This window comes from Capra hircus, chromosome 19, assembly GCF_001704415.2.
Source record: "Capra hircus breed San Clemente chromosome 19, ASM170441v1, whole genome shotgun sequence".
Lineage (NCBI taxonomy): Eukaryota > Metazoa > Chordata > Mammalia > Artiodactyla > Bovidae > Capra > Capra hircus.
In genome coordinates this window covers 21,167,805-21,192,633 of record NC_030826.1, presented here as the reverse complement: position 1 = coordinate 21,192,633, position 24,829 = coordinate 21,167,805, and the positions used below count along the sequence as shown (strand labels likewise).

Below are 24,829 nucleotides of genomic sequence, written 5' to 3'. Positions count from 1 at the left end.
TTTGACAGTCAACTCAACCTAAACCCAGTGTTTATGCGACTCCTCAGCCCGCTCCACAGCCTGGAGCCCTCCTTTGGCCTCTGAAAAGGTTTAACGGGGGGATCAATCCACAATGCTAGTGTATTCGGCCTCCGAGGCCCAGCATGAAATCTCTATAAGGTTTCCGCCTCGGGGCTGACCGGATCCTAGGAGGACGCCCCGGGGGTCGGGAAGCGTAATCACAGCGGCCCACGTGGGCCGGAACCGCGGGGGGACCCGCGGATGGTTAGGGCTCGGAGCGCGTCAGCAGCCCGCCCCCTCGGCCCTCCCCTGGGCGGGGCCAGCCCCGACGGCGCTGACTCAGCAACGCGTGGGGGGAGTTTTGTCCCTCCGCGGACCCCGTTTCTCTCGCCCTCCGCCGCCACAGAGCCGGTTTCCTCTTTCCGGCGCTCCGGGTGCGAGAGGCAGGTCGGCTGCCCAGGCTGCGAAGCGCTGTGCCGTCCCGGCCCCGGCCTGAGGACCCCGAAACTACCGTTCCCTCCCCGGGCACCGTGGACGCCATGAACGGAGCGGGTGAGGTGCCGCTCTTCCCTGCCGAGGCTCTGCCGGGGGGCCTCTAGGGGCTCCGCTGCGTCCCGGAGGGCGGGTGGAGGGGAAGGGCCGGGGCTGGGACCCCGGGCGACGGCGGGGATGGAGCTTTCTGGGTGGGCTGGAGAGGCCTGGAGGGAGGCAGCTTCGTGGGCGAGGACGCCGGGGAAGGGCTTCGCTGCTCCATGGTCACAGCGGGATGCTCTTACCAAGTTAGAGTCCCAGTGTAGGAGATGAGCCCTCCTCAGCCTCTTTTTGATGTTACAGTCCCATCAGGTATTCCAGCAGGACTGAATTCGGAGAAGGTAGCGGCTCTGCTTCAGAAACTGAATTCCGACCCTCAGTTCGTACTGGCCCAGAATGTCGGCACCACTCACGACCTGCTGGACATTTGTCTGAAGAGGGCCACGGTCCAGGGTACTCAGCATGTGTTCCAGCACGCCGTGCATCAGGAAGGCAAGCCCGTCACCAACCAGAAGAGTTCAGGTGAGGTCTTCAAACTTCTTATACACGTCCCTTGACTCTTGAGAGCATACCATTGTGGCGTCCTACCTAAGAACAGTCTTAAAGGGAGCAGAGGTTGGATGAAGAGAACTTGGGATAAATTCTTAAGAGAATAGACACAGATACAGGCAGGCCCGAGGAAGCTACATTGTGACTTGTTTTGCTGCTCTGTGGCTCCTTGGTGTATTTGATTTGAGCACTCAAGTGACTGACTAGTCCAAGGTCATCTGTTTAAATGTACTTCACGGATACTCTGTCCTGAAGTTATGTGATTGCAGCCCGAATCTTGGAGATACTTTTTCTTGGTACAAAGCATGAAAAATGAGACTTCCCTGGTGGAGCAGTGGATAGGAATCTGTCTGTCAATGCAGGGCTCGCGGGTTCCATCCCTGGTCTGTGAAGATCCCGCATGGCTGGGAGCAGCTAAGCCTTTGTGCCACAACTGCTGAACCCTGCTCCTCAGCTAAGACCTAGTGTAGCCAAAAATTAAAAAAAGAAACATGTAAAAATATTCATACCCTAGAGAACTCCTCCATGTTGCCCTGAAGGCCATGTGTGGGATGGAAAAGACACAACGTAATTGCATCAAAACGTCATCAAATGTTTTTAAGCATGCCTTTTAGTTGCAACTTGAACAAATGAAAACTGACCTTTTCCAGTCCTGTGGCCACTGCTGAGTTTTCCAAATTTGCTGGCATATTGAGTGCAGCGCTTTCAAAGCATCATCTAGGGTTGGACTGTGAAGAAAGCTGAGCACCGAAGAATTGATGCTTTTGATCTGTGGTGCTGGAGAAGACTCTTGCGAGTCCCTTGAACTGTGAGGAGATCCAACCAGTCCATCCTAAGGGAGACCAGTCCTGTGTGTTCATTGGAAGGACTGATGCTGAAGCTGAAGCTCCAATACTTTGGCCATCTCATGCGAAGAGTTGGCTCATTGGAAAAGACCCTGATGCTGGGAGGAATTGGGGGCAGGAGGAGAAGGGGATGATAGAGGATGAGATGGCTGGATGGCATCACCAACTCGATGCACATGAGTTTGGGTGAACTCTGGGAGTTGGTGATGGACAGGGAGGCCTGTCGTGCTGCGATTCATGGGGTTGCAAAGAGTCAGACACAACTGAGCAACTGACCTGAACTGAACAAATGTGCTAAAGGCTCAGTTCTCACTCAGAGACCAGTTTGTATGCCTTGCCGGTCAAGAGCTCTTGTTCTACAGTCTGGCACCACAAGAAGGACAGCTACAGTGAAAGATGGGTTATCTAGGAGCCTAAATAAGGAGGACATTCTCACAGCAGAATTATACTAAAAGAACTTTTTAAAGCCTGTGTATGTTAGTTGCTCAGTTGTGTCTGACTCTTTGCAACCCCATGGACTGTAGCCTGCCTATCCATTTAAAAACTTCTCCCAGTCTGTTTATTTTGGCAGAAAGCAGATCAGTGCTTGTTTGAAGCCAGCCAAAACTCAAAAAAGTGTACATTTATGACGTAGATGTATTTTATTGTATATGAATTATACCTCAGTAAAGTTGATTTTTAAATTTTAAGGAAAAAATTATGACCTTGCAATAATTAATGTTTTGTCATCAGAAAATGCTTGGGGTGGTGTGGCCTGTCAGGCCACAAATTATTCAATTAGTAATGTCACAGTGGTCTTACATGGTGTTGAATTGCAGTGACCTCTTAGGGAAGAGCCTGGAAATATGCATCTGCCACAAATCAGGTCTCATATATTCTGTGGTGTCACTTTTACTTAGAGAAGATATACATAGCACATGAGCTATGTGGTTTATTTTCATGCAGTTTTCACATTAACAGTTCATCTAGATTTCCTCACTAGGAAATAATATTGTATGTATGAGAGAGGTGACTGAGTCATTAGTAATTTATGTATGCTAAGTCATTAGTGATTTTGAAAAACACGGTATGTGTGCTAATGGTAAAGAACCTGCCTGCTAATGCAGGAGACATAAGAGATATGGGTTTGATCCCTGGGTAGGGAAGATCCTCTGGAGGAGGGCCTGGTAACCCACTCCAGTATTCTTGCCTGGAGAATCCCATAGACAGAGGAGCCTGGCAGGCTACAGTCCATGGAATCACAGAGTCGAACATGACTGAAGCACAAAGATCACTAAGTCGTTACAGAAGATGGTGACATTGTGGAGTTTGTGGTTTCCACTTATAGGACAAATGAAGAATATGATTATATGCTTGAGGGGTAGCATAACATTTTTAGAGCCAGCTTTATGCATGGATTCAAAACATTGCTGTCTCAAAAATAGTAGATGGAAGGAAGATGTTCTGATTAAAAGAAAAAGCTAAGACAAACCCAGACAGTGTATTAAACAGCAGAGACATTACTTGGCTGACAAAGGCCCATATAGTCAAAGCTATGGTTTTTCCAGTAGTCATGTATGGATGTGAAAGTTGGACCATAAAGAAGGCTGAGTGCCAAAGAATTGATGGTTTTGAACTGTGGGTGTTGGAGAAGACTCTTAAGAGTCCCTTGGACTGCAAGGGAGATCCAACCAGTCAATCCTAAAGGAAATCAATCCTAACTATGCATTGGAAGGACTGATGCTAAAGCTGAAGCTCCAGTACTCTAGCCACCTAATACGAAGAGCTGACTCACTGAAAGCAAAGAGACCATAATGCTGGGGAAGATTGAAGATGGGAGGAGAGGGGATGACAGAGGATGAGATGGTTGGATGGCATCACTGACTCAATGGACATGAGTTCGAGCAAGCTTCGGGAGATGGTGAAGGACAGGGAATCCTGGTGTGCTGCAGTCCATGGGGTCACAAAGAGTTGGACACAACTGAGCGACTGAATAACAACAACATGATGGCAAAGGCACTGATGCCAAGATGCCTGTGAAGAGTGTGGAACAGTGTGACAATGACCTGTGAACGTGGAAAACGCAGTGCTTCTATGTCCATTTATTGTAGTGACATGATTTTAAATATATATTTAAGCTACTAAGTTAGGTATTAGGTTAAATAGGTAGTTACTATTTCATCTATATTTTTAAGTGTTCATATAAGCCAGTTAACTAAATAACTTAAAAAAAATTTCTCCTTGGAGGCGTGGGGATTGACTTATGTTAGGGTCACCTTATATTGAGGTGTATACTGTGTATTCCAGATTAAAGGGTAGGATCTTTTTGAGACTTTTGCCATATACTGCCAAATTGCCTTCAGATATTTTTTACCTGTTTAGATTCTTATCCAAGGTGTGTAAGAATGCTGTGTCTCTGGGTCCTTGCCAATACTGGGCGTTATTAATTATAAAATAATGCTTCCCCACTTAACAGGTATCTTATGATGGACTTTAAAAAAAAATGTTTCTTGGCTATTTGTGTCTTTTTTGACTATTAAATTAGTTATTCATGATCTCTACTCATATTTCCCTATCAATATTTCTTTTTCTAATTTTCTTAGGTGATGTGTAATTGATTCTTTATGTGATATGTAAAGAGATTTTTTAAAATATATTAAGGATATAAAACTTTGTATATATATATTGCAAATAGTCAAAAAGAAACTACCTTTCTTGTTTTTGTATCTTTCTGCTTTTTGATTGGTCTTAAATTGTCCAAGATGTTGTCATATATTCAGTGTTGGGAAATACAATTAGAACAGTGTAATCTATGTGAACACTCACCCTAATTTCTTGATTTGCTTTCTCCTTTTAGGGCGATGCTGGATCTTTTCTTGTCTGAATGTTATGAGACTTCCATTCATGAGAAGATTCAATATTGAAGAATTTGAATTTAGTCAGTCTTACCTCTTTTTCTGGGACAAGGTATGGAACTGATTTTTCAAGAGTCTTTTTGTATCAGCATCAGCTTTGGTAGGGACTGTTTCTTCATTTCTTGCTTTTCCAGTTGTTGTCTGCCTTCCATTATAGGTGTGACACCGTTTGTTCTGATTTCCAAAGTATCAAAAATTGATTCTTTTCAAAGGCAGAACCACTGGGTTGGTAGGTGGCTTTTTGGCAATGAAATAATAAGTCTGATGACTTACCTTACTACTTCCTTGTGTCTTTCTTATTTAAAACTTTGTGTTTTCAATAATTTCTCCTTTTAGCATCTTTATGTAGGTCATTTGTCTTTCTAGGACCTAATTCCCTTTCTCTGGGTAGTACTTGTCTGAAAAACAGTAAATAATTGTATTCCTTTTTTTAAAGAAAATCTTTAAAGTGTACATTGTATGTGTCTGTTAGATATTTATTGATTGAAGGGTCTAAGTATCAGATTTTTGTTTCAGAATGAAGCACTGCCTTGTTCAGGATAAACTATTAAAATGTGTACACACATTAAAAGAAAATCCTTCACATATTCTTATGAAGCCAGATATTCCTCTTTTTTTTTTTTTTTTTTTTTTTTTGTTTTTTGGCCACACTGTGCAGCATGTTGGATCTTAGCTACTTGTAACTCCTGTGTCTCCTTCATTCCAAGCAGATTCTTTTCCCCAACCAGGGATCAGACCCATGCCTCCAGCAGTGGAAGCATAGAGTCTTAACTACTGAACCACCAGGGAAGTCCCAGAGACGGTGCTATTTAGATATCAGCTTCAGTTTAAAAATAGCTACTCTGTCGGGTCTGCAGTAGTTCCAGGACTCCTGTTCTGTCGCTAATGCCTTTAAAGATATTAGCTCTTTTCTCCTTTAATTTTATTTAACTTCTCTTACTTTAGGTTGAACGCTGTTATTTCTTCTTAAATGCTTTTGTGGACACAGCTCAGAAAAAGGAGCCTGAGGATGGTAGGCTGGTGCAGTATTTGCTTATGAATCCTGCCAATGATGGAGGACAATGGGATATGCTTGTCAATATTGTTGGTAAGAGCCTTTCTGTAAGAGAACTGAAACCCAGCTTCATTGAACAAGGCTCTGTAGTTCAGCGTAGGCCATTTCTTTGGTGTTTAAGTATAGTGTAGAACTGGTCCCCAGAAGGGTATACAGTTAGCTCTAAGAACCTTTATCTCATGTTCTTACCTAGTAAGTACCTTTCTTAAATTGGAGGTAAAGAGATAGGTACTTTAAAGTTTAGAGAAGAAAATGTATTAAGTATAACTAACTTTCTATGAAAAAGTTTCTCTCTTATCTGTTGATGTAATCAAGAAACACATTGAAAACTGCAACTGTTTGAAAATATCCTCTTGCAAAAAATTGTCTTTAGGGGAAACTCCCTCATATTGAGTACTTTGCAAAGTGTATTAGACTAAAAACATAATTAATTCCAAGATGGATGGATAAATATGCAGATTAAATGACCTGTTTAATAATATCATGAGATCGTTCAGTTTTCTGGGTTTTGTTTTTGTTGTTATGTCTGTTTCTTTGTGACCCTATGGACTGCAGCACACTAGGCTCCCCTCTTCTTTACTATCTCCTGGAGTTTGCTCACATTCATGTCCATTGAGTTGGTGATGCCATCCAACCATCTCATCCTCTGTCGCCCCTTTCTCTTGCCTTCAATCTTTCCCAGCATCAGAGTCTTTTCCAGTGAGTTGGCTCTTCTCATCAGGTAGCCAGAGTATCAGAGCTTCAGCTTCAGCATCAGTCCTTCCAGTTAATATTTAAGATTGATTTCCTGGTTTGATCTTGCTATCCAAGGGACTCTCTAAGACTCTTCTCCAGCACCACAATTTGAAAGCATCAGTTCTTTGGCACTCAGCCCCTTCTATGGTCCAACTCTCACATCCATACACGACTATTCAAAAAATTGTAGCTTTGACGATACAGACCTTTGTTGGTGAAGTAATGTCTCTGCTTTTTAATAACTCTGTCTAGGTTTGTCATAGCTTTCCTTCCAAGGAGCAAGTGTCTTTTAACTTCATGGCTGCAGTCACCGATAGACTAGCAAAATAGGGCCTATTTTTAAAAGCAATAGCTGTTTTTGTCCAAATTTCTGACACTTGGAATTTACGTTTACTTTATGGAACATTAAAATTTGTTTTCTTTTAGAAAAATATGGTGTTATCCCTAAGAAGTGCTTCCCTGAAACTTACACGACAGAGGCAACCAGAAGGATGAATGATATTCTGAATCACAAGGTACAACATACGGAGCAGGGCGGGATTGCATGTAATGTGTTTACCTTAGAACTCCTAACTGATTTTCCAGGGGCATTCCTGGGCATTGCAGTGTACACAGGCTATATATAAGATAGCTTCTCATTGTCCATCCAAGGCAGTGTAGCTGCATATTAACTTTAAAAGTAACTGATGGGACTTCCCTGGTGGTCCAGTGGTTAAAAATCCACCTTCTAATGCAGGGGACAAGGGTTTGATCCCTGGTCATGGAACTAAGGTCCCATGTGCTGTGGGGCAACTAATAAGCCCACCCACCGCATCAAAGACCTAGTACAGCCAAAATAAAATAATTATTTTTTAAAAATAATGGTGATTAGTAGAGTGATTTTTTTCTTCTCTTTAAAAATATCCCCCTTTTATTTCTGTTGGTTTTAATTCTTTCTTATGAGTACTGAGGAATGAAAGCCCCATTCTCAGTGTGGGACAAGCACATGGGCTACTGTGTCTCTCACTTGGTTCTAGTGGAGGCAGACTGGGACAGCTTTATGGTCTAGTAAAACCAAACACCTAAGGAAGACCTCCTTAAAGACGAGGCAGAGTTCTTAGGCTTCCCCAAACTACCTCAAGTGTAGTTTATCCACTCACTAAAACATTTGATGTAGTCCCTTAACTGCTTTTTATTGCCTCAGTTATCTTAATGAATCATTCTGTCTTCTCTGCGTAACCCATTTTCCCAGGGAGGACTGTGAATCCTACAGGGATGCTGCTCTGCCTGCCAGATTTCTTTTTTAAGAACTGGGAGTTGCCCAAATCTACTGTCTTGATCTATGAGGCTGAAAATTGGATTTGTCATCCCTGGAAGAAAGACTACATTTTAAAATAAACTGTAAAATGTGTTTCCCCAATATGAGAAGTAGGTTATTTTCCACTCGGGAAACTCTGGGGAGTATTATCCACAGGCTGAAAGATCATTACTAGTAAGGCATTGGATTCCATTTCAGGTGGGAACAAGATCCTCTTTAGCCCTGTGGCTAGGTTTATGACTCATGTTTATCTTAGGCGTCTCCCAAAATTGAAAACAACAAAAATGAAAAGTATATTGGGGTTTGGCATAGCCATGATCATAATGATTTTACAGAGAAGAAATAGACAACCAGGAAGATTCTAAATTAAAACCTGTTAGAGTGAATTAGTGGCATAATCAACTTGTCTCCTGTTTTTTTGTGATAGGCATTTTGAAATCACATGTTTTCCCCATTCCCAGACACATCACAAAGGGTACCATCAGTTGCAGAGCAGAAGCAGTTCCATCTAGTATTTTAGGGGACTCATCCATGTCTTTTCTCCTTATGGAGAAAGTTTTTCTGTCTATGTGTAAGTGGAGTTGTTGGAGAAAACATTTGCTTCTGTGAACTTTGCCCTGGGTCTTGACTGAGTTATACTTCAAAATGGAGCTAGTGTTGGTCTGTTAGTCTCCTTTACAGTTGAATTTGGGTAACTGTTGGAATGCTAAATAAATTTCTGTCATAGATGAGAGAATTCTGCATACGACTGCGGAACCTGGTACACAGTGGTGCAACCAAAGAAGAAATCTCAGCCACACAGGACTCCATGATGGAGGAGGTAATAACAATTACTGGATTTTTTGTGACCCTTTTAAAGAACTCTGAGAATGTTCCTATCTGTTAAATTGATTAGGAAGCATGGTCATTGTCATTAACATTGAATTGAAAATTACTTAATTTTACAGCTAAAAAGGCTGAGGTATAAACTTTGCAGTTTAGTATGGGACTTGTGGGATTCCCAGGTGGCTCAGCAGTAAGGAATCAACATGCTGATGCAGGAGACACTATTTTGATCTTTGGGTCAGAAAATCACTGAGAGGAGGAAAGGGCAAGCCACTCCGTTATTCTTGTCAGGAAAATTCCCTGGACAGAGGAGCCTGGTGGTCTGTGGGGTCGCAAAGTGTTGGACACAACTGAACAACTGAGTATATATACACATGGGACTTGTACTTGAATCTGCTCTTTCCCAATTTAGGATTCTGTATAATTTCATTCTTTATTCATTTCATAAATATTGAATACTTGCTAGGAGTTTGGCACTGGGAATACAGAGATGAGAAAGACAGTCTCTATTCTCAAGGAGCTCAATTCCTTGGTAAAAAAAAAAAAACAACAACAGGAATAATTATAATAAATCCTTTGCTGGAGATGTATAAAAAAGGACTTGGTGGTCATAGAGGAGGGAGCGAATAAGTCAGTGAACTGAAGGTTTCATGGGACAGATATTTGAACCAGTTCTTGAAAGAACAGTAGCGATTTACCAGGTAGAAAACTGGGAAAACCATTCCAGACACAGGACTTCATGTACACTGGCATGAACAAAGGTGAAATCTTCAGACAACCGAGTACCTGATACATAACTTTTTGTGAGTGTGTTTGGTAGCAAATTAAGCTAGAAAGGCAGAGCTGTGAGGGATCTTAGGTAGATGCCAGATCTTTTGGCTTTATTCTGTAGCAATAAAAATGGGAAACTATTCATGGTTATAGTGGTTAAAACAATGTATGTGAAGACATTTTGGAAAACTTTAAAAGAGCATTAAACAAATACCAGGGTGCAATATTTATTATCAAGGCCGTTAAGAATCTTTATTATATAATTACATCAATGATTACATTTAATACTATCCATAATCCAAATGAATATGTATAAAACTGTGAAACTGCTTTAAGAAAAGTACAAATATTTATGTTTTTGATCTAGTGGACCCATTACTCGAAATCATTCAACTAACAGTTCTTTCAGGACTATTTTTGTGGAATTAAAACGGTCTAAATTTTTTTTGTTTTACTACAGTGGACAACGTTAATGCTTCACTCGTGCTTTCCTTTAAATTTTAGAGAGGCTGCAGAGTGTAGTCCCGAGCATGGTCTCTGAGGTCAGACCATCTCTCCTCCTCATTATTTAACAGCCATGTGACCTGGGATAGGTTCCTCAAACTGTCAGGTCTCAATTTGTTCATGTGTAATGCCCCTACCCTCTCGCTTGATACAATTTAGTTTCTTAAATACTGTTCAGTGGCTGAATACAGAGGTGTCAGTTTGCCTGATACATTTAAATTGTCTCATATTTACTTCTCTCTCTACTTCCTTAAGTGTTCTTTGTTAAGAAAGGTATCTGTAGTAAAAGAAATAGGCTTTGGAATAGGACATGGGTTTCACCTTTATCACTTAACAGCTCTGTGATCTTGGATAAAATACTTAACCTGTCTCAGATTCAGTTTGAGTTTAAAATGCATTCCTCATTGGATTTTTGTGGGGATCACATAAAGAATTAAATATCTGAGTGTAAGTTCTAGTGCCTGGTATATAGCAGTTGTCCAGTAAATGGTAGTTTTCTTGTTTCTTCCTTAGAATGATCTCTCTTCTTAAAGCCATGTCTCTTGCATAATTTGCCTTTATGATTATACTAAGATTGTGGGGTATAGGGGGTAGGGAGGAAGGGTCTGTAAAGAGTTATGGAAATAGTCTCAGATGGTACTTATTGCAGATCACAAACATCCTGTTGACTTAAGATATTTGCTTTAATGATCTTTTAAATGATGTATCTAAAGTCCATTATCTGAGCCTGCGATTAGCTGCTAAGACGGCAGATATATTCTACATATCTTTTCTCTCCTTTCCTAACCTTGGAAACAGTAAAACACCACCTTGCCAAGTCCTGAGTATAAATGTTTTATAGGATTATTTACTTAATGATTCTCTGTAAACTGTTGACTACAGAATTCTGTGTGGTAGGTCTTTAAATTTTTACAATTCCCTAGATGACTTCTCATTAGTGAACCTGACTCTTCTGGTAATGAAGAGTCTAGTTGTGGTTTTAAAGCCACAAATTAGTACCTGTGATTTGCCTAGCCTTGTAGGCACCTCAAAATGATGACTTGAATCAACAGCCATGAAGCTCCCATAGCTTTGAATGAGATGTGTTTATGCTAAAGGCATTTCTAAGGAGGCTTCCCTGGTGGCTCAGTGGGTAAAAAATCTGCCTCTGTGATGCAGGTGACTCGGGTTTGATCCTTGGGTTGGGAAGGTCCCCTGGAAACATGAATGGCTACCCACTCCAGTATTCTTGCCTGGAGAATCCCATGGACAAAGGAGCCTGGTGGGCCACAGTCCCTGGGTCAGAAAGAGTCAGACATAAGTGAATTGACTGACCACAGCACAGCACACACCTAGGTATCTCTTTCTTTTTATCTTTCTTCCTTTCTTCTCGAGGGATACCTGTTTCTTTTATTTTTTCAACTGAACAGTTAACTTCTTAGTTTGAAGCATATAATATATTTGAATTATATTTGCTAATCATTCTACCTTGTTGCACATTGGAGGCTTTTGAGTGTGTTATACCAGGAGCATGAATAAGGCTTGTACTTTTAAACTTTTGTAAACATAAGAAATTACGTACTAACTAACCCAGGGCAGGATGACATAGAAAGTCCTTGTGGTCCAGAGGTTATCACTGCCAACTCTCTGATACTTTTCCTTATGTACTTTTTTTTCATTTAAGATCATATAAAATTTAGCTTAAAGAAAGGATCCTATGCACTGTTAATAAGTTCCTTTTTTCATTTTCTTTGTGTTTCTCTAGTGCCTATAGTTTTTTTTTTATATGCAAGCTTTTTTTAAAATTATTTTTTAATTGAAGGATAACTACAGAATTTTGTTGTTTACTGTCAAACCTCAACATGACTCAGCCATAGGTATACATATATCCCCTCCTTTTGAACCTCCCTCCCATCTCCCTTCCTATCCCACCCCTCTAGGTTGATACAGAGCCCCTGTTTGAATTTCCTGAGCCATACAGCAAATTCCTGTTGGCTATCTATTTCACATATGGTAATATAAGTTTCCATGTTACTCTTTCCGTACATCTCACCCTCTCCTCCCCTCTCCCCATGTCCATAAGTCTATTCTCTGCGTCTGTTTCTCCATTGCTGCCCTGGAAATAAATTCTTCAGTACCATTTTTCCAGATTCCATATATATGTATTAGAATACAATATTTATCTTTCTCTCTCTGACTTACTTCACTCTGTATAATAGGTTCTAGGTTCATCCACCTCATTAGAATTGACTCACATGCATTCCTTTTTATGGCTGAGTAATATTCCATTGTGTATATATACCACAACTTCTTTATCCATTCATCTGTCGACGAACATTTAGGTTGCTTCCATGTTCTAGCTATTGTAAATAGTGCTGCAGTGAACAATGGGATATACATGTCTTTCAGTTTTAGTTTCCTCGGGGTATATGCCTAGGATTGGGATTGCTGGGTCATGAAAGAAAGTGAAAGTGAAGTCACTCAGTTGTGTCTGACTCTTTGCGACCCCATGGACTGTAGCTTGCCAGGCTCCTCCGTCCATGGGATTTTCCAGGCAAGAGTACTGGAGTGGGCTGCCATTTCCTTCTCCAAAGGATCTTCCCGACCCAGGGATCGAACCCAGGTCTCCCACATTATAGGCAGACGCTTTACCGTCTAAGCCACCAGGGAAGCTGAGTCTTATGTTGGTTTTATTCCTAGTTTTTTAAGGAATCTACATACTGTCTTCCATAGTGGCTGTATCAATTTACATTCCCACCAACAGTGCACACCTTCTCCAGCACTTATTGTTTGTAGACTTTTTGATGATGGCCATTCTGACTGGTGTGAGGTTATATCTCATTGTAGTTTTGATTTGCATTTCTCTAATAATGAGCGATGTTGAGCATCTTTTCACGTTTGTTAGCCATCTGTATGTCTGCTTTGGAGAAATGTCTGTTTAGATCTTTTCCCCACTTTTTGATTGGGTTGTTTGTTTTTCTGGCATTGAATTGTATGAGCTGCTTGTATATTTTGGAAATTAATCTTTTGTCAGTTGTTTCATTTGCTATTATTTAACCCCATTCTGAGGGTTGTCTTTTCACCTTGTTTATAGTTTCCTTTGCTGTGCAAAAGCTTTTAAGTTTAATCAGGTCCCACTTGTTTACTTTTGTGTTTATTTCCATTACTCTAGGAGGTGGGTCATAGCGGATCTTGCTTTATGTCATCAAGTATACACAAGCTTTAAAGGTTACTTTCCATTTACAGTTATTAGAAGATACTGGCTATAACCTCCTTTTGTACAGTACATCCTTGAGCTTGTCTTACAGCCATTATTAGTTTGTAGCCCCCACTCTCCAATCGTTATATCACCCCTTCCCCCACACACAGTTAACCACTAGTTTTTCTCTGTATCTGTGAGTCTGCTGCTTTTTTGTTATATTCATTAGTTTGCTGTATTTTTTAGATTTCACATATAAGTGATGTCATACAGTATTTCTCTGTCTGACTTATTTCACTTAGCATAAACATCAAAAATATAAGAATATCTACAGTGAGCTAGCCACTGGGGGATTTAAGCTGAGGAGTGATGTGGCTTAATTTTCGTTTTAAAAAAGATGTCACCCTGGCTGTTTTGAGAACGCATGGTAAAACAGCGGGAGAGGAAGAAGGGAGACCAGCGTGGAGGCTATTGTTGTGTAGATGAGATATGGTAGTGGTTCCCACTAGATGGATGAAAATAAGGATGAAGAGAAGTGGATATATTTGAGGGTGGTGTATCTTCAAAGTGAGGATAACAGGACCTGCCAATGTGGAGGACAAGGAAGAGGGAAGATTTGGGGTGATATAAATGGAAGGTTTCCAGGTAGGGGAGAGAAGGCTTTTGAGTGATTATGAGGGAACCTGTATGTGGTCAGGGATAGCAGTGTAAATGAGAGAAGTAATAATTGAAGAAGCAAAATTTGGGAGGAGGGAAAGAGTAAATGTGCTTAACGTAGTGCTTTCAAACTTTACAGTCAAATCTCTTGGGGATCTTGTTAAAGTGCAGATCGACTCAGTAGATCTGGGTGGAGCTGGAGAGTCTGAATTTCTATTTCTTTGATCTAAACAGACTGTAAAAGTGGGAACCACTAGCATATCTCATCTACAGAGCAATGGCCTCCACACTGGTCTCCCTTCTTCCTCTCCTGCTGTTTTACCATGCGTTCTCAAAACAGCCAGAGTGACATCTTTTCTAAAACAAAAATTAAGCCACATCACTCCTCAGCTTAAATCCCCTAGTGGCTAGCTCACTGTAGATCTTCTTATATCTGAAGGTAATCATTTGACTCTTAGTTATCATCCTTGTGAGCTCATTTTCTTTAACATCACAGAAGGGCACACACCTCTTAAGTGTAGGTTTTTGTGTCTTTCCCTGCCCTAAAATATATCTAATCCCTCCAGGAAATTTCTCCTCCTCCACTTGCTTTTGCTGGCACAAGTAGGAGTTTTGTTTTTAAAGCAGATCCCTGCCTTTCTTTCATTCCCCATCAGAAAGCAGTAGAGAGCTGTCTCCTCTCCCCTTTCTCTGCATTGTCAGCAATCACCAAGGTCTCCACTCTTCTCATGTGACTGGCTCATTTACCCTTGGCACCGAACCTTCTCCAAAGTTCGGCTATTTTCTGTGACAATTTCTGTGTCCTGGCAGTCATTCTCCTCCGTGATCAATAGGTCACTTTACCTTTGAACCTAATTTCTCCATCAGTGAAACTAAAAGGTCAGAGTAGATGATTTCTTAATGGCACTGTAGCTTTGTGTTTTTACAATAGAAGGAAGTCACATTTCTACAGTGCTTCGACTTTACTGGACAATCCAGTATTGTAAATACAAATGACGATTCCAAGATTCTGTTCCTTCTTCTGTGGTACCAGGCACTGAACTCTTAGCATTACCAGTTTTGGCTCCATTGCAGGTAGCTTGGTTGTTAACCATTGCACTACCTTCCCATTCTTCTGGGTTGAACAGAAAGTTCATTCAGGTTTTTCATAACATCCTATGGAAAAACCCAAACGAACTTTTTGGCCAAGCCAGTAACATTTCTAATTACTATGGTTTCCTCCATTCTGTGTCTGCCTGTAGCTGGCTTTAAACTCTTACCCTTCTAAGCTTTCATGACTGACTCTCAGCTATTGCATCCTGCCTTCCTCCTCTTACTTGGTGTCTGTCTTCCAGTTTAGCCATGAGGATGGAAATTGACTCTGTCCGACATCATTTGTCTTTAAATTGGGGTCCATACTTTCTTTCCCTGCATCCTGTATTTCATGCTTTCGGTGTCTTTTGTCTTTTTTCCATTGCTTTTCAGGTTCTATTATTCACCAGTATTCAGTTCTGTATGAAGACTTCGTTCAATGTCCAGTATCTTTTATTGTCCTGAATGTCAACTTCATCTTGGGAGAAACAGACAACAACTCCCGAGTTGTCCACCAGAGAGCAGTCTCAGATACCCAAAGCTCACTGCCAGCTTTGTATTTTGGGAACAAGGAATAGTTTTTCAGAACAGCAGAGTCTCTTACCAAGAATTGAAGTATCATGGGCCCTGGAGATTATAATTCAGATAATTTTTTAAAATTAGAGCTTGTTTCACTATTGTTAGTTGACTTGGAGCCAAATGTTCCTTCCAAAGTGTTTTAAACTGACTTGAATGTGAATGGCTTTAGATAATTTATTGTCATGGTAAACAAATAATATAAAACAAAGCAACATTGTCTCAGATTACAGTTTTATCAAAATATAAGAGAGAGATGTCACCCTTATCCTCATTCATCCCTTGTATATATCTTTGATAAAAATTCAGCTTTAAAAAATATATGCAGTAAGGCATAAATATTTTTATTGCAAAAAAAGATGAATTATAGAATTCATTTAGATAGCAAAAATGCAGATTTCCTTTAGTGCATTTTTTTTTCCCTTTTACTGATATCTTCATTTAATTTTTAGTTTCTAGTGCAGTACAGTTGATTAACAAAGTTGCATTTGTTTTGGCATCGATTCAGTTACAGATAGGAGTACATCTACTTGTTTTTGGACTCTGCTCCCAGATATCTTCTTCCAGAGTGTTGAGTAGAGTTCCCTGTGTTAGACAGTAGGGCCTTGTTGACTGTTTTAGAAATATCAGAAAAGAAAGGGAAGTTGCTCAGTCATGTTCAATTCTTTGTGACCTCCATGGACTGTAGCCTGCCAGGCTCCCCTGTCCATGGGATTTTCCAGGCAAGAATACTGGAGTGGGTTGCCTTTAGTGCATTTTTGATGAGAAGGAAGGAATGATTTCACACTTTTTACCATAGAGAGGGAGTCAGATGCCCAATAAGGTATATGTAAATCATAGTGTAAAACACTCATATTTATATTTAGAATGTGTTTAAAAGTAATCGGAAGTTCACTTACTTAATCTTCATTAGGCCTAGCCCTAGTCTCCCCCATTTTTTCGCCAGGGCCTAACTGAACTGGGTAAACCAAGTGGATGACTGAGAATTAATTAAAATGACCCTGTATAAAATGTTCATACACATGTGACAATGATTATTAGTTGAAAATACACATCATTTAAGGCTATAAAGCCTTCCTTTGTTAAACATATTATACACTTTAATTGTCTTGACCATGGTTAACCAGTGGCAGGGTCCTCATGATGAAAATTACCACTTGTGGCCTTGGTGCTGAGGAAATACAAAATGACTGTCTGGTCCTTAGGAATCTCAAAAAGAGCTCATTAATCCATGGCTCGATTAGCTCAATTACAGTTGCTCGTGTGATGCCCGGCTGCTGCTTCTCTGTATTAGAAACTAGCCTGAGAATGATCTGTTGAAAGAGAGGCAGTTGGGCCTCGCTGTGGCTCTGTGGTAAAGATTCTGCCGGCCAGTGCAGGAGACATGGGTTTGATCCCTGGTCCGGGAAGATCCCACACGCCACACAGCAGCTAAGCCTGTATGCCACAACCTCTGAGTTGCTTTAGAGCCCGGAGGCTGCACCTCCTGAAGCCCATGTGCCCATGCTGCACAACAGGAGAGCCCACTGCAGTGAGAAGCCCAAACACCACAGCTGGGCAGTAGCCCCTGCTTTCCACAGCTGGAGAAAAGCCCACGGAGCAGCGAGGACCCAGCACGGCCAAAAAGAAATACGTAACTTTAAAAAGGGAGGGTGGTGGGTGAAGGACCAGCCTTTCAGGCTCATAAGACATAAAGCAAATCCTAGTAAACGAAGACCCTCTCTTGGAAAACAAACAAAATGAAAGGCACACATACCTCCATCTGTAGGTTGATGTGTTTCCGTTAAGGTGGTAGAATCAGGCTCTGTCTTCCATATGACATAAGAGTCTTTTTATCCTTAATTATAGGCCTGAAGTCATAGGCAGGCCTATTTCTAATTGTCTAGCTTTGGTTCAAAGAAGAAGTTTGAACCTTGCTTATCAGGGTATCTGTCCCAAGGCTTTTTTGAGGCCTGATTTTTGCAATTTACTGGCTTTAGGACTTCAGTCAAGCTATTTATTTTCCTGAACCTTGGTTTCTTTATCTGTCAAATGTGAATAGTATCTACCATTTTTGTTGAGAAGACTGAGAGACATGGATTGTGGTACAGCACAGTAGACAGTATTTCCTTTTTTGTTTTAAACCCTGAACCGGTGGAGCAATACTTTAGTTTTTTTTTTCTTTTTTTTGGACAGTGTGTGACTTCGGATCATGATTCTGCCAGTTACTAGCAATGTGATCTTAAGTAGATTGCTTAATTTCTTTGAGTCTTTTGGAGGAGGGAGGAAGAGGGAAATTACACCTTGAGAGAGTTCTATGAGAATTAAGTTAACCTAGCAGATATATAATGGGTAGCACAAAACAGTCACACTCAGGATCCATTTCTTCTAACTGTAGTGGAGTATTCAAATGTAAGGAGCAAATAATGCAGGTGGTAAGTGATGAGACTGGATCAGGGTGGTGACTGGGGTGGAGAAAGAAGAGGCAGATCATAGTGTCTGTTTTTTCAAAAGTAAAGGAAATTTGATACAGAAGAGAAAGTACTTCTGTGCTCTGACCTTATGCAGGGTATGTCTCTATACTTCTGTCCTTCTGTGAGATGAAAATAATATAAAATGAATCCTTGGATTGTAATGATGCCAACTTGAAGGTTTTGTGACATCATTAGAGAGAATGTTACAGTCTCAGCCCCAGAAATGGTACCTTTCTACTCCGTGTATTCTCGTTCTGGTATTACTTTGGATAGACATTGTCATCTAAACTCCACCAAAAAGTTAGTGACTTTTCTGGGAGTAGAGACCCCTGTCACAATCAAAGCAAAACCTGGAAGCATAAAGGGAAGGAAATCTATTTATAAAATGTATGTAATTATTTGTCGCTTGAAATACAATCAGCAGCAACCCAGATCTTGCTGTGGATCAGTGGTGAGTGATTTCTTGGCTAAGGAAGTTTGACTTGCAGGGCAAATACAAAGCACTAAATATTAACATTGCTGAATTGTATTGTTCTGAGTGTTTATTTAAGAACTCAGAAGTTTGCTAATACCAAATCCTGAACATCAACCTTCCAATTTTTGGAGCAATATTAAGTTTCCTGTGAAATCTCTGACTTGAATATAGCCTCTGATTTCTTGTGTTCCCCAACCTTGAAACTTGAAGAAAAGAGGTAAAAATACTGCTTCCCTCTAGCCATTGCTCATCTGTCCTCCTTTTTTCCAGATATTCAGAGTGGTGTGCATCTGTTTGGGTAATCCACCAGAGACATTCACCTGGGAGTATCGAGACAAAGATAAAAACTATCAAAAGATTGGCCCTATAACACCCTTGAAGTTTTACAGGCAACATGTCAAGCCACTCTTCAATATGGAAGATAAGGTTAGAAACTGGTGATGGCAGCCACTGGCTTTTTATTTTCAAATACCTGTTGACTACAAGAAAGAGTATCTAATTCCAAGGTTAATATGCATGGTCATCCAACAAGACACTAAACCAAATTTTTCCTCTTCTTCTGAAGTATTTTATATACCAGTTCAGTTGGCCACTCAGGATTCCCAGTATTCCTCCTCAAGACTTCTCTAACTGTGGGTCCGCGTTCAGTTTAATTCCCATCAGCTCCCCTTATCTGGGCCCTGAGTCATTCTCCGGTGCAAAGACAATAAAAGCCTATTGGGCATTTCTTACCATGAGTTCAGAGCATCACTGTGCTATGGGCCTCTGGGGACTCTTTCATGGAAAGGAGCAGTATCTCAGCCCGATTTTTCCCACTAACTTCAGGACTTCCCCACCTGCCTAGCAGGTGCCAGTCTTCCCTTCCTTGTTGGCATCTTGACCCTCTTAAAGGGCTTTCCTGGTGGCTCAGATGGTAAAGAATCTGCCTGTAATGCAGGATTTGATCCATGGGTCCTGGGAAATCCCTGGGAAGAGCCCCTGGAGAAGGAAATGGCTACCCACTCCAGTATTCTTAGCCTGGAGAATTCCATGGAGAGAGGAGTTTGGCAAGCTACAGTTCATGGAATTGCAAAGAGTTGGACACAACTGAGTGACTAACACCTTCACTTTTCACTTCACCCTCTTAAAAGCAAATGGCTTTGTTTTATCATTGGAGTCCCAATTCAACTGTACTACCAGGCATTGAGCCTGTCTTGAAACTTGAGAGCAGGGGTCTTGTAATGATGGGCTCCTGAATCATCATTTTGCCTTACCTGGTACACATAACTCTTTAGGATTAGTTTTGGGGTGACTTTTGCCAATAGGAAAAATGGTGATGCAGCTCCCAAATGTCTCCCTTCAACTAAATAGAATATACAGGGACCTCTCTCAAAAGGACCCTGCCACCTTTTGTTTCTTGTTTATTTAACAGTGTGTTCGTAATGCTTATTCTTGTAGGCAGAAGTGATAAGCTTGATATAAATATATGAACTTGGAGGGGAGGTCTCTGTCTTGATATTCCTGGTGTTATATTCTGATCAACATATTCTTGATCTCCTAGATTTGTTTAGTGAATGACCCTCGGCCTCAGCACAAATACAACAAACTTTACACAGTGGACTATTTAAGCAATATGGTCGGAGGGAGAAAAACTCTGTATAACAACCAACCCATTGACTTCTTGAAAAAGATGGTTGCTGCCTCCATCAAAGATGGAGAGGTTGGTATTGTTTCTGTGTCTTCTACATACAGAGTTAAAGTCTCTTCTTCCAGATCTTTGGTGGAATAGGAAGATAGGACATATGTTGACATTCTGTCTTCCTCTTTCCTCTGTTTCTAGGCTGTATGGTTTGGCTGTGATGTTGGGAAACACTTCAATGGCAAACTGGGCCTCAGTGACATGAATGTGTGAGTACAAGAAATTTAAAATAGAAAATCATTTGTGGCTTGTGGCTGTTGGCGTACACTCTTGGTACGAAGTGACTCAGCTGAGGTTCATTCAGAGATTAAGCCTGAGGGTGGGCCTGTTTCTTTCCGTTTTGTAGAGTTTGAGGATTCATAGCTGAAACGCTGGAACGCCACATATTTATATGCTCTAACCTGGGAAGTCAAGATCATATCTGAGTTGAAATTGTTGGGTACTCCTAAAAAGTCATACTACATGAGGAAGAAACTTTTTTTAAAACTTTTTATTTTGATTAACGATGTTGTGGCAGTTTCAGGTAGACAGGGAAGGGACTCAGCCATACATATGCACGTATCATTCTCTCCCAAACTCCCCTCCCATCCAGGCTGCCGCATAACACTGAGCAGAGTTCCCTGTGCTGTGCCGTAGGTCCTTGTTGGTTATTCATTTTAAATGCAGCAATATATTCATGTCCATCCCAAACTTCCTAACTGGTCCTTCTCCGCTGGTAGCCACAAGTCCTTCCTCCGAGTCTTTGAGTCTCTTTCAGTTTTGTAAGTAAGTTAATTTGTATCATTTCTTTTTAGATTCCACATATAAGGGATATAATACAATATTTCTCCTTGAGGAAGACAGTTTAAAAAAAAAAATTGAATAGTGTGTAAATCTGTCAAGTGTATTTGGGATGTAACAAAAGGTTTTCTAGGTCCTTGGTTTGATCTTTGGTTCTTCTTACTGCTTCCATTATTTTGATACCGCGTGTATTTTGTCTTTATGACAACTAGGACTAGTTTGGACACACACTTTAAAGCGTTCCTTCTGGTTGTTGATGACAACGAAGGTTCGTTTGTGAACCAAATCATACTAAATCCTTGACTGTTAAAATTTATCACATTAGTATTATTTTTAAGTAATTATTACTTGTAGGAAATGGAATAAATATCTTGACAGTTAACAGTAGGAGAAAGGAAATCTGCTAAAAGAATTCATGAGATTTTCTAAACTTTGAAAATATTCTCCAATATTTTGACATTTATTTAAATTTCACAGTTAGCCATGGTCTACGTGAATTCAGAAACTGAATTCTACCAGCTCAAAGTGAAAGTCACTCAGTCATGTCCAGCTCTTTGCGACCCCATGGACTATACAGTCCATGGAGTTCTCCAGGCCAGAATATTGGAGTGGGTAGTCATTCCCTTCTCCAGGGGATCTTTCCAACCCATGGATCAAATCCAGGTCTCCCGCATTGCAGGCAGATTCTTTACCAGCTGAGCCACAGGGGAAGCCCAACCAGCTCAAAAGAGACCATTTTTGAAAGAAATACTTCAAAAACTTTTTTTGCTGTTGTTTTCTTTCCAGATTGACAGTGCAGCCTTTCGTCAGTTTTTTGATTAGGGGAATTTATGTTAGTAACTTCCAATTTTTCTGAGTGCTCTTGTGACACAGAGAGAATGGAATCCCATTGAGAGACTAGATTCTGCACGTCCCATGTTCTCAGAAGAGCTGAGCCCAGATTTGTCTGGAGCTGCTGAGCCCCTTCAGTTTCTTCTGTGATCTTCTCATAGCCAGAAGCCAATTATCCCCCGTGATTGTACTTTCTATATTCTGTGCTATTCTTTTTATAACAGCTATGACCATGAGTTGGTGTTCGGTGTCTCCATGAAGAACATGAATAAAGCTGAGAGGCTGACTTTTGGCGAGTCACTTATGACCCACGCCATGACCTTCACTGCTGTCTCAGAAAAGGTATGACCCCCAGTGTGCAGACACCGGTGTCTGCACAGGGGGACCTCCATTCCCCTGCGGGCCATTTAATCCAGCAGAGCTTCTTCAGTGTATGTGCTTCCTGTTAGAAGTTAGGTTCCAAGCGAGACATTGTACCCACCTCTCTGGGGGGTTGGCTGCTTGCTTTCAGAAGTCATAAAAATAGGAACTGTCCATGAGGAACAAAATTTGGGTCAGCAGGGAGTAAGGAAGTAACTGCTTCTCTGTAACTTTGGAAATTCTCGGTGTGAAAAGAGGTCAGCAAGGAAACTTGGAAGAAGACTACTTCAGTTTAATAAGGAATTAAAGTGTGCCCTGAAAGTGTTCATATCTTGATGGTTAGTGTTCAGTCTCACCTTTGTCATTCAGATTCTTCTGCAGTAAAATGTCAGTAACAGTAATTGGTAGACTCCATGCCCATTACTGAGTTTATTCAGAGTTTCAGAAAATGGGATGTAGAGTATTTTGGATTTCCCTATGGAATATTCTGACTAGTAACACCACTGTTTCTAGGATACAGTGTTGGAAACAACAACTGCAATATTATCTTTCACAAATAAGCCTCCTCATTCCCAGTCTGTAGAAGAGAGTTTTACTTCTGTGCTCAGGGATCATAAAGAAGAGAAGACATCAAACTATGCTTTAATTCTTTACCACTGCAAGCAAAAATGTTCTTTCCAAGCCTATCTAATTACTGGAAAGAGTGTCACAGAATAACTGTCTTGACATTAGAAGCAAAATATTAGAAGGAGCTTTTCAGAAAATACTATAAATATTGAGATAAAATGTAATCGTAAATAAACTAGAATAAAGTATTATTAAACCACTTAAATATGAACAACTTGGTACTTTATTCTATGTTTGGCCCTGCTATATTATAAAATTTAGTGGATTTACAACTAAGCTCCTTAAAGTTAAACTTTTAAACTATTTAGAGGATTATTAAAAAGGAAAACAAAAACTTTATAATTTCCAAGAGAGTTTGGCTTTTTATCATTTTCCATCTCTGTTATAGAGTATTACTACTTTTCAGAAATAAAAGTCATACATACGCCATGTCTTTTTCTCTGGAATTTCCATTCTTTAATAGGCATGGTTTAGTAATACGCTGTTTTTCCCTCTGGGAAATGGAACTACATTACATGTTAATATTATAAAGCAGAATTAATGTTATCATAACTGGAATTTTATATTGAGATTTTTCTCTTCTCTCCACTTTTGACCTCTATAAAACTAGTTTGCATTGCCTTTGAATGATAATGCGGAGATAAATGCTTGTAAGTATTCTGGGGTATCCTTTCTTGTTGCTGATTTCTTGGAATCCCTGAGAGGGAGTTCCAGATACTATTCTATATTTGTAGATGACGTGGCTTGATCTAGGTCATGTAGGAATTCATTGGCAAAGGCAAGAAGAGGAAGCATTTTCAAACTTACTGTAATAAATGACTTCAGGTGATGTAGATTCTAACACCGATATTTTAAAAGGAAAGTAAAGACGTACTACAAGGCAGAGAGTTAGAAAACCAAAACATTCAATAAGCTTGACCCAGAATGTATAGTTTATTGATGTGGTTTTGAAAATCTCTGGGGCTAAGATTAAGGGGTAGTCCAGATAAGGGTATTTGAAACTTTGGGGTTTGATTGTTGGCTATTTCTGAGATGGAAAATTCCTGAGATTCAAGAAAACTGTCAGGAGTAAAATTGAATCCTATTTAGATGTGATTTGTGCAGTTTTATGCAAGTGGGAGTTGACAGATGAAATCATTAGGAGATAATTCAGGAGCCAGTTCTCTTCTCAGGCTACAAAGATTTAAGTTGTTTTGACATCAGCTAATGCTCTGGGTAAACATGAAAGAGAACAGTCTTTTCCCAAATGGAACCTTCTTAGCCCTCTCTGTATCACTGTAATAAAGACTGTAAATGAAAATTATCATGATGAGTATCATTTTATTGATGAAGATAGATGAACAGAACTGCCTAGGTTTTGTTTTATGGAAATAGTGTTTTGCTTTGCCATCTATACTGTATTAAATTCAATATTTGTGTAACCAAATCAGTAAAAAGGCACATTTTGGAAAGTATCATCTCTTGGTTCCCCTAAGTAAGAAAAGTAGGCTATATGATGGGAATGTGTTTGTTTTCTTTTTTAAACTCTTGACTAGGTCTGAGATTCATTGCTAAAATAAATACAGTGAGATGCCTCTGCAAAGAATGCTAATTGAAAGCGAGTCCCTGGCTTCAGATGGTGTTTACTGCTTTTCGTAATTTTAACATTTTGATTTTCTTAGCCAAAAGGGATTTTAATGTGCTTATTTTCTGTATACCATAAAATGTAAAGGAGAAAATAGTAATATTTATTGCTTGGCTAGGTTTATTGTATTTTCACCTGAAGGGATTCAAAATCCGCCTCTAATAGAACATTCTCTTAGTTATAGTAGAAGATATACAGCCCTGGTCGTGTATAGCGTTGCTGTATAGAGAAGGCTGTTTCTTCTGAGTGGCTGAATAAGAGCTAAAATTACATGACACCTCATCTGGACAGATCTCATTTCAGACTACGCTGTCCACTCTTTTACAGGATGATCAGGACGGCGCTTTCATAAAATGGAGAGTGGAAAATTCTTGGGGTGAAGACCACGGCCACAAAGGTAAGCTTATGCTGGTAATACTGCCAGACTCAAAGTGACTGGGTTCTGTTTTACTCTCTGCCTCCTAAGAGATATGGGAAGAAAGAGCTGCCCTGGTGTGAATCTGTTTTTCAGTAA

General features: G+C 40.3%; 1 protein-coding gene across 1 annotated transcript in view; it reads left to right on the top strand.

Moving 5' to 3' along the window:
• Positions 317-24,829, top strand: part of BLMH (bleomycin hydrolase) — a 41,660-nt gene continuing 17,147 nt past the window's right edge. The window contains exons 1-11 of the mRNA XM_018064360.1: positions 317-552; positions 835-1,053; positions 4,762-4,871; positions 5,765-5,906; positions 7,035-7,123; positions 8,633-8,725; positions 18,686-18,841; positions 19,956-20,114; positions 20,235-20,302; positions 21,929-22,046; positions 24,643-24,712. Of these exons, the coding sequence (XP_017919849.1) occupies positions 540-552; positions 835-1,053; positions 4,762-4,871; positions 5,765-5,906; positions 7,035-7,123; positions 8,633-8,725; positions 18,686-18,841; positions 19,956-20,114; positions 20,235-20,302; positions 21,929-22,046; positions 24,643-24,712 (1,237 nt within the window). The 5' untranslated portion in view covers positions 317-539. The remainder of the gene's footprint in view (positions 553-834; positions 1,054-4,761; positions 4,872-5,764; positions 5,907-7,034; positions 7,124-8,632; positions 8,726-18,685; positions 18,842-19,955; positions 20,115-20,234; positions 20,303-21,928; positions 22,047-24,642; positions 24,713-24,829) is intronic.